Here is a 10,465-nt window from a genome sequence, read left to right on the forward strand (position 1 = left end):
TGTGTGATATATCCTTCAATAATCATTTTATCACCTTATAACAAATGTGAAAATAAGTTTTACAAAAAATAAGTAAATAATCTATAAAAAAACGCTACCTTAATATTCAAAACTTTCATTTAAGAAAAAATGATTGAATTACTTAAAAGATAACATAAGTTGAATTGCTTATATAAAGAACATTAAAATATTATAATTTTATTAATATTTAATATATTTTTGTAAATTAATTTGATCTCAAAGTCATTTCACTCTTAAATATAAACAAATTTTAATTATTCTTATCCTTCGTTTATCCTTCATCTAATAGAAGTTTATGTTGATATCGAATTTCAATCAAAAAGTAGTTTAAGAAAATTTTGATTGTTATCTAAAAAAAAGAATTTTTTATTAAAAAGTTAAATAATTTTCTTAATAAAATGTGAAATAATTTTTTCTCCTTCTTCTCGTAATTGAGTCCGGTTAGTACCACATTAATCTTGAAAATTTTCATAAAACAAAGTTCTTGTGCTCCAGAATTGGATCTCTGACCTACAGATGCAGATGAATCTAATGAAGCTAAGGGAACATTATCTTCTGAGTTGAGTTGATCGGGTACAGAAACGCAGCGTTTAGAGCAGCACTGAAACTCGCTTGTATGAACAATGAAGCTTCAGATTTTCACCCAACTGAACCAATCTCAAAAATCCGCATTCGCGGTGGTTTTCGTGATTCTCTTGCCGCCTTTCTTTTCCAATCTTTTCCAACCTCTCGGTCGTGCTTCGCCTTCTACGTTCTCTGTAACTCCTAATTCTCAACTTTTTTATTTTTATTTTTTCGTTCCTTAAATTTGTCAAATTAAATGTGACTTCTCTGTGAGAAATTAAAAAAAGAAGATTGATTTTACTTTGAAATCAATGAATTACCATTGCAGGAGTGGAATGCTCCGAGGCCTATGCACGTGGCTTTGCTAGAGGGTGCCTTGCAACGCCAAACAGTGAGTGAAGAATGCATGTTAATCAATTCATGATTATAATGATAATTTTATTTAACTGTTAAAAAAATTAGGTTGACTTGGCATGCTTTTTGTGTCTCTAGTTGTTTCAAGATTACCAATTGTTTATTTATTCTTTCAGTCAGTTGAACTCCAAACTAGTATCTGGTCTCCCTTGGCTTTCCAAGGATGGAAGCCTTGTACTGAGCGTCCAAAACCACCTTGTGAGTTCAAATTGTATATTGAATTTAATTTTCTTTTACACATTGGACATTTATTTCTCATGAAAACGAGGGCTCTGTTGTCTGTTGGTAGTGTCTGGTATTTTACATGTTTCTTTTTGCTTATAATTTCTTGCAGCACTACCTGAAAAGTCATGGGGTTATATCCAGGTTTTCCTTGATGGAGGGTTGAACCAGCAGAAGATAGGGGTAAGTGAATGAATGAGATTGTGTTGAAAGGGTATAATTTGATCGAAGAGGTAAAGTGGAAAAAAAATGTAGTGTTTTATCATTTATCTCATTGACATTTGCCTCAAAAGTCAAAACTTGATCGCTTGTCTAATACTGTTCTTCCTCTTTTTTATCTTTAAAAGATATGTGATGCTGTTGCTGTTGCTAAGATTTTGAATGCGACGTTGGTGCTCCCACATTTTGAAGTGAATCCTGTCTGGCAAGATTCAAGGTATATCCAGAGTCTGCTATTTTTTCAACCTTTATATGTTTAATTTTCAAACTGGAAAGTTGCCATTTATGTGAAGTTGTTGTGTTTCCGCAGTTCATTTGCAGATATATTTGACGTGGATCACTTTATTGATGACCTCCGTGATGAAGTGTCCATAGTGAAGGAGCTTCCTAGTGACTACTCTTGGAGTACAAGAGAGTACTATGGCACGGGCATAAGAGCTACGAGAATCAAAACCGCACCTGTTCAAGCAACTGTTGATTGGTATATAGAAAATGTCTTGCCTGTACTTCAGAGGTATGTACATAGCTTAACCTCAGATTCTAATGTGTTCCTTCTTCCCGCTCCCCATCCTCCACTATTGGACTTGGGTTTTACCACTATTTTCATTGCTTTACTTGGTTAGTTACGGGCTTCTATTTTCTGTAAATATGACTTAAAAGCTTTTGTTACTAATGCTGAGATGGATTTTCAAAAAACATTTTATAAGTGTTATTCTCTGTGATATGAATCAATAATGTGTGAGAAAGTGTGACAAAATAAGGGAAAAAAGGAAATAAAATGTTCAGAAATATTTTACAGAATTCGAGAGAATTATATTGGTGGAAAGTGGAAATGGCTGAATGAATGAACTAGTTTTGCAATGCAAGAGATAATACAATTATTGGTTGAGAGTTAGGGAGGGAGCTGACCGTGTAACTTAACTACCCAATAGGTGTAACTGAGTCTAGTATAACAGACTTCAGTGACTACCATATGAGTAGTTATGCTAATATTCCCCACTCAGATTCAAGAGGATGGAGAAAAAGATTGGTCCGTGACCCTGAGTTTGTTGTGCAACTCAAAAAACCTGTATGCTGGGAGAGACTTAGTTAGCTCTTTATTACCTTCTCTTCGACAAATAACTAGTCCAACTCCATGTGCTTAGTTCAGGAGAATTGGGAGTGAAGCACTGAGTCTTGAAAGAGGGAAGCAGTGAATTGTCTTTGCCACAAAAAATAACAAGGGTGAGCACCGAGACTTTTAACTCTTGAAGTAGAGTATGGATCCATAAGATCTCAGCTTCAGTATTGACAAAACTTCTGTATTCAGTTTCAGTGCTGGATCTGGATGCTTGGGCAATATTTCTTGGACCACCAATAACTGAGGTTAGGTTGTAGGTAGATGCAAGAACTTGATGCAAATCTTCTGTCATCTAGACCACTGGCCCAAGCAAGCAGTATCATAAAATGAATGTAAAGAGAAGGGTTTCACCGTTTCAGGGCAGTAGCAGGCTGGGGGAGTAATCCATGAGTGATGATACCCTTAAGGTGTCTTAGGATGCATTTGACTACCTTTAGATTCTCTCCTCTAGGGACTAGGAAGGAAATTAATAAGCCTTATTATAACTTATGTCTAGCAAACATGAAAATAGCATTTGATCCTGGGAATAAAAGATAAAATAACTATCTTTTGGTTTATCTTTTAGATAAAAGATAAATTGAAAGCTAATTTTTTTCTATTCTAAATATCAACTTTTTTCATGAGCAGAAAAACTATATAGTAGGCATCAATCTGCAGCATTTGCAGGGTCATAAACCATTCAATGTATTCCTTTATATAATACATTATTTACAATAATATCTGTTTTCAAATGTTGTAGATTTTCTCATTGATACAGTTATGGAATTGCTGCTATTGCACCATTCTCTCATCGCTTGACATTCAACAACTTGCCATCAGACATCCAGCGCCTCCGTTGTAAGGTCAACTTTGAAGCACTGATCTTTGTTTCACATATCAAGGAATTAGGAAATGCCATTGTTCATCGTCTTCGCCACACTACAGAAGGGAGTGACTATCCGCTGGAGGAAAATGATAAGTTTGGAAAACAGCAAACTGGGAAGTTTGTTGTGTTGCATCTGCGTTTTGACAAAGTAAAGACTTCATTTTGGTTTGAGTGGTTTATTAAGATTCGAAGCTTAGGCATGTAGCTTCATGACATTCTAGGTCTCTTGTATTTCTAATTTCATTTGAAAAATCTTGTTATTCAGTATTGCATTAGGGACACAATCTTCTATGCTGTGTATAGTTTGATATGTAGTTAGAACTTAGAATTTTGAAGTAGGAGAATTAATGCAAATATCCATAGCACCAATACTTTCCCTCTTTGTGAGTGCAATTATTCTTGCATATGTGAATGATAAATTGCTGGTTCATGCTTCTTTATTAGAGTAGCCAAATAATACATGCTTATATATAGAAAATATGTTGATTCTGTTGTAAAGACCTTTTAGGGCAATTATGACTTAAAGGAACTACATATTTATGTTGCCTGTGTGTGCGTGTTTGAGCATGGTTTCATGTATTTAAATGATAATTCATCCTTCTATAGTTGACTACTACATGTTAACACATGCTTCTATGAACAAAAAGGATGACTTTGTTATTTAGACTTTTTAGATTAACTGCAATGAGACACATTTCATCTTGAATTTTCTATGTAACTTTGTATTACAACAAAGCCTTGTCCCGCTAGGTGAGGTCAGTTATATGGATCACACGATGCCATTTGACTTGGTTGAAGGCCAAATCTTAAGAGATATTATTTACCATGAGATCCCTCTTAACAACTCCCTCCGGTGTCCTTGATCTCCTTCTCTTCCTTTTCACAAAACTAAAAGCCATATAATCTACTCCCCTATGTAGCAGTGTAATACATCCTGGATTTTCTGTGAAAAGTTATACATTTTTTCAGAAAATTGAAGGTCCTATTTATTTTCATAATGGCCACATGTCTATATGATACACCCTTAGCCCATGTATATATAAAAAATATGGGCTGGGAAAGAAATGGCACAGCAGAGCAGAGTGGTCTACTTGGAATTGGCGAGAAGGACTAGAGAGGATTTGGCTATACACAGGGACAGCAGGCATGCTGTGAATGGGAGATTCAGAAATAATGATTGAGAATCAGGAGTGGGCTTGTGTGGTTAGGCGGGTGTTGAGATAAAATTAGGAGGTTTGGTTTGTGGGTGTTTCAGGGGTGTCTGGGACCCTGTTATTTTGTTTCTATGTTCTTTTGCATCTTTGTTTCTCCGAATCCAGAATACTTTCCTTGAGTTCTTTAGAGCTAATCTCCAGTATCTATTATTATTATTATTATTACATTCTCAGCCCTTAACACTTTGATTCCAAATTTACTATGCAGGATATGGCTGCTCATTCAGCCTGTGATTTTGGTGGGGGTAAAGCTGAGAAACTTGCTCTAGTGAAGTACCGGCAGGTGCTTTGGCAGGGAAGGGTATTGAACTCTCAATTCACTGATGAAGAGTTGAGAAATCAGGGGCGTTGTCCACTGACTCCTGAAGAGATTGGATTGCTCCTGGCAGCTTTGGGTTTCAACAATAGAACACGGCTTTATCTTGCTTCCCACAAGGTTCATTAAAAACATATGAAGGATGGCTTGTGATTATGTAACAGCATATATTTCATTCTGATATCCGTAATGATGCCTAATGATTGATAGGGCACTTTGTGCTCTGACTTGGGACTTATCTGGATTGATTGTATGCTTTCAGGTTTATGGTGGAGAAGCTAGGTTAGCTACTTTAAGCAAGTTATTTCCTCTTATGGAAGATAAGAAGAGCCTAGTCTCCACAGAGGAAATGGCCAAGGTTAAAGGAAAGGCATCACTGTTAGCTGCTGTTGATTATTACGTGAGCATGCAGAGTGACATCTTCATTTCTGCTTCTCCAGGCAATATGCACAATGCTCTAGTAAGAATCATTGTTAAATTTTCTATTTCAAAGTCCAAATAATTATGTTATATAACAACTTATAGGTTTAAAAGAGCCTTGAGCTATGTTTGTTTTGTATCGGTGCAAGAATTGATGTAATTTCCCAAAATTTATCATTTAAACCAAACATCTTTTGCTTCTTTAGGCAGCGAATCGTGCTTATATGAATCTGAAGACCATCAGACCAAGCATGGGACTGTTGGGGCAGCTATTTCAGAATAAAAGCATAGGCTGGTCAGAATTTCAGCGTGCAATTCTTGATGGACACAAGAACAGACAAGGGCAGATAAGATTAAGGAAGGAGAAGCAATCAATTTATACGTATCCTGCTCCTGATTGCATGTGTAGAGCTTAATGGAAGCAAGTTTTGGCTGTTATAAATTGATCTTTAGCTTAATTACGGTTTTGGCTTATTTAGTTTCTCCAAAATTCATTTTTTCTCTCCCAAGTTCTAATTGCAGTGGTGATGTTCCAGTAGTTTTCGAATTCGTGAAATTAAGATGCTGCCACGGAGTCACGGAACTCTTTTTATGACGTGACATAGTATTCAATTCAAAGTATTTGTGATAGTTAATTGAGAAAGTATTTTATTTAGTAAACACGGGTGGGATTATTAGCCAAACCCCCTGTTGCCTCCCATTTTGAACCAAAAAGGAAAAGACGATTACCAAAAAGAGAAACCATATACTGTCAGGCTTAAAGAGGCGTACGTAAGAAGAAAAGATATCATGTACGAATATTTAATGGTTTGAATGAACTAGCTACATCTCAAAGACCCTTTTCATTTTTGTTAAGCGTCTATCACACACTTTTAACCGTTACACCGATGGCTTAAGGACCATGACTCAAGGCAGGAACCCCCTGAGATTTGCTTTGTAATTCAGAGATTTTGATTCTGATTTTGGGGAGGGGTACAAGTTTACAAATCCCACAATTATGTGATGTACTCTCATGGTCAAAATTACCGTGATAAGATGATGTTTAAATCTTGCCCTTTACTTTTCTTAATAGACAAAACCACAATAAATAGGTTGAAATGTTTAAAATTGGATAGAGATAGATATTTAAACTTAATTTGTAATTACACGAGAATTCATTCCCAATAATATACAAATGGATAGTACAATGCACAAAACACAGCTTAAAAAAGAGAACTCTGATCATCAGCCTAATCCTTTTGTTAAGCAGTAGGAAATGAAAGTATTGTAAGGAATTGCTTTAGCAAACATTTATAAGCAATATTATAACTGTTTTCCTTAACTAGGAGGTACTGACCATTGTACTATGCATCAGCAAGTATTGTAAGGAATCTGATAGCAATTCAGCAACCGAACACAGGCCATTCCAGCAACCTCACGTAGGTCATAACAGAATTAGTTACACAGTTATGCAATAGTGCAATTTTGTTAGGCAAATATTCTTACTAGTGGACAAACAATTATATGTATAAATAAGCACTAAGTGAATGAAAATGGTAAAGAAGAATTATGAAATACTTGTTAGTGTAGTTTAGCATAGCTAACTTAGTTCATATCCGTAACAGAATCTAGTCTCACCTTTACACGGAGGTACTCTTCAGAATGTTTAGTTTTAACAAAGCAGGATACCAATATCTGTAACAGAAAAAAGGCACTTATAAGATAATGGTAGTTGAGAAATGAAAATGTGTAAAGTCACAAATTCTTGGCAATAAATAGTAAAGCAGATAACATTATGAGGGGCAGAAAGCAGATTTCTACAAATTGCAAGATGTTAATAGAAAAAATGCTTCAATCCTGTCATGGGTGAAGATAGCTAAGGAGATGCCTTGAATGAACAAAATACAAAATTAGACAAAAGACGAAAAATCTATCAAAGTATAGGCCAATTCTAGCATGAACCATTAAGTCAGCACCACCTTTTACAACCGTTAGGTTCATCAAGTTGTATGGTATTATCATAGATCCTCCCACACTGTAACATTTCCACTTTCCCCTCCTTTCTCGCCATTCCCTCTTTCCTCTCATTCCTCACCGTTCTGCCACCACACTGTAACTATGATTCCCCTCTTTCTTCATTTCTCAATCTGTAACCATAGTATTTTGGAGTTCTTACAGTTGCATTGAACCTGTCATATTTTCAGGCTTGTTTTAGTGACGTCTTCTCCATTGCAACATCCACACCAAGTTCAATCGCTCTTCTTGCTTCCATTGTCATCAACGACAGCGTTTTCAGTCTCTTCTCCGCCGCGGGAGCCACCTGATCCGCTGTGGATTTCTCTTCCGTTTGAAGACAGGTGGTGCGCGGTTGTCGGAGGTTGGAGTTTCACTGTGGCGCCGCCGTATTGGGGCCACCTCTGCGAGAACGTCATGGTTGTTGAACCTTCGAGAACGACGCCATTGTTGCTGAACCTTTGAGACCACCCTCTTATGGTTATGCTCCCATTGAGAAACCAAGATTTGGTTTTCTGGTCGACAACACCATCACCGTGTAAGCATGTGACATTGACGAGGGACGCGACTGACGGCGCACACTATTCTTATCGTTCTGTTTCCCCAAAGGTTTCGTTCTCGACGAGGAAGTCGATGATGTAAAATGTTCTTGCCGTAAAAGATGTCACAAGTGACGGTGGTGGTGGCCGTGAAACCATGGCTGTTAACGGCGGTGATGATGAGAATGGATAAAACAGCATGTTTGTTAAAGTATTTTGGTTTTTGGAGGAATGAAAAAGATTAAAAAAAATGAAATGCCGCGCTGGAAATTGTTTCCGGCAAAGGTGAACGATTGTGGCCGAGGATAGTTGCCGGGAGAAGGAAATAGGCACTACTATTGTGCAGAGAGTACACCATAACGCTATGAACATCAGATCAATCTAAAGGCCACCATTAATGGTCATAATGAACCATCTATCAAGTAGTCTATTGAACCAATGACTTATCTAACATCTCATTTTTCGTAAATAAATTAAATTTTTTTATTTAAAATAAATGTAATTTTAAATTTTTTTTGAGATTCTTATAATTAAAATAAATAAGGAGAAATAATTTTATTAATTAAAATAGTATTTTGAGAGAGAATAAAAATGATATTTTATTTATTCATTTGATAGGAAATAAAATAAAGTTTATTTTATAAAATAATAGAAAATAAATAAATAGAGTAAATAATAGATTTTGAGTACGCTAAGAAAAGTGAATTGGTATATGATTTTTCCTTCTCTTCCCAAGACCTTTTTTTTTTCACATACCACCAAACCTGTCTCACAATAATGATAATCTCGGACTCATTTACCGTTGGATCTTTGTGAAATTTGAACACCAGGTTTGAAACTCATTTATGAACATTCTCACCATTGAAATTATGAAACATGTCAGAGCTGAGAGAAATATCATTTGCATGTAACTTTTTTTTTTCCGCACAAATCCAAAATTATCTCAATAAAACTACGATCCTGAATTAGTTAACTGTTGGATTGTTGTGAAATTTTGATATGAGGTCTGAGATTCAATTCCACAGACCTTCACCGTTGGGATTTGCGAAATAATATTCATGGAGAGAGAAAAGTGAATTGCACGGAGACAATACAAAATGAAGGCTTCAATCTCTTCTCATTCTCTAACGATTGGGAACCCTACCAGAGTAGTCAGAAGAAAAAACTTCAGGAATCTCAGGAATGCTGCTATCGCTGTTAGAATACACACGTAAGCCATCTTAGCCCTCTTAGAGGTAAGAGATGAGTTTATCGCAATTGAGATTAGAATAAGCATGTGTAGGGATCCTTAGAGGGATGTATTAAGTTGAGTTATGCTATAAATATTTCCATAATTTATTTTGACAACGTCTTGTTTATTTGTGATAACTCACTCTCTGTGTGCTATTTGTGTTTGGGTGACTTTAAAGAACCTCGTGCTAAAGGATGTTGGGACACAATGCTCTCATAGGATGTGACATTGAGGGATGAGTTTTTTTTTTATTTTAATTGTATAATGTTATTTTTTTATTTTACCTCACTGATTTAACAAAACATTTTTTGTAAACTTTGACGGCCTTGTTTTGAACCGAATATGTATTTAATAAGTCATATTTAATAATAGTGAAGTGAATGTGAACCTTTTACCCACATGAATTTGTTGATCAATATTTTTATATGTTTTATTTATTTATATGTATGTCGGGATAGAGGGTGTCACATTTAGTAGTATAAATTATAAACATTATAAACAGAAACTTAACAAAGCTCTCAGAATGTAACACATCATAAATAAATAAAAAACTTTTGTAAGCATTCTGGAACACATTATTGCAAAGAAGATTTTAAGAGAAAACTTTTGACTTTAGTCAGAGCTACTAGACACCTGAGTCACTGATGATGCCAAAGAACAACAACCTATATAGGGTGTTTCAAAACATGCTTCTGATACTTTATCAAATTGACACCATAATTACTTAACAATCTATCCAGAAATTTTTATATCAGAAACAGAAATCTGCTAATGTAGCAGAAGGATAAGAATGAAAGCTACAATATATTATATAATAGCCATCATGCCATGGAGTGCACTGAAAACATCTAAAACTGCAAACATGATTCAAGGATTATGTTTTATATAACCAAGAGTAATTTTGAATTTGAGCTCTACCATATATAAAGGATTTTGAAAACTGAAAGTAGTAGTTCAGGTTTTTCTTCTTCTATATTCCCTGGTTGTTAACAAGAAGGCCAGCCTATTGGCAGGGTACCAGATCTCCTTGCCAGTTCACTTTTATCCCTGTTTCCCTAGTACTAAATTGCTAACCCTAGGGATGTTGCCCTATATCAGATAGTGTAAGGTGTGATGCTTTTTATCCATAAATGAGGTGAGCAGTAAGCCACAAACAAGGCAGTAAATTGGCAATGTTAGATTATAATGCATATTTTTATGTCTTAATGATTTCCAGCCAAATATGTTTTTTCACTTAAGCTTTCTTTATATATAACTTTTTAATTTACTTTGTTGTCTAAAACAACTTTAATTTCATGACTATGATTATAAAAATTATAGTTCTTAAA

The 10,465-nt window shown here is 35.3% G+C and overlaps 1 protein-coding gene across 1 annotated transcript; it reads left to right on the forward strand.

Moving 5' to 3' along the window:
- The first annotated feature begins 462 nt into the window (after positions 1 to 462).
- LOC114409212 (O-fucosyltransferase 31-like) lies at positions 463 to 6,014 on the forward strand. The gene is made up of 10 exons (XM_028372574.1): positions 463 to 779; positions 914 to 976; positions 1,116 to 1,197; positions 1,334 to 1,404; positions 1,569 to 1,657; positions 1,751 to 1,954; positions 3,318 to 3,573; positions 4,848 to 5,075; positions 5,218 to 5,415; positions 5,582 to 6,014. The coding sequence occupies exons 1-10, from the start codon at positions 645 to 647 to the stop codon at positions 5,789 to 5,791; spliced, it is 1,536 nt and encodes a 511-aa protein (XP_028228375.1). The 5' UTR covers positions 463 to 644; the 3' UTR covers positions 5,792 to 6,014.
- Positions 6,015 to 10,465: the final 4,451 nt, after the last annotated feature.

Source organism: Glycine soja, chromosome 4 (genome assembly GCF_004193775.1).
Source record: "Glycine soja cultivar W05 chromosome 4, ASM419377v2, whole genome shotgun sequence".
NCBI classification, from domain to species: Eukaryota; Viridiplantae; Streptophyta; class Magnoliopsida; order Fabales; family Fabaceae; genus Glycine; species Glycine soja.

Coding starts and splice junctions, on each gene's coding strand:
- LOC114409212 (XM_028372574.1), top strand. CDS start 645: ATGAAGCTTCAGATTTTCACCCAACTGAACCAATCTCAAAAATCCGCA. Junction 3,574..4,847: donor TGCATCTGCGTTTTGACAAA/GTAAAGACTTCA, acceptor TTTACTATGCAG/GATATGGCTGCTCATTCAGC. Junction 5,416..5,581: donor GCAATATGCACAATGCTCTA/GTAAGAATCATT, acceptor TTGCTTCTTTAG/GCAGCGAATCGTGCTTATAT.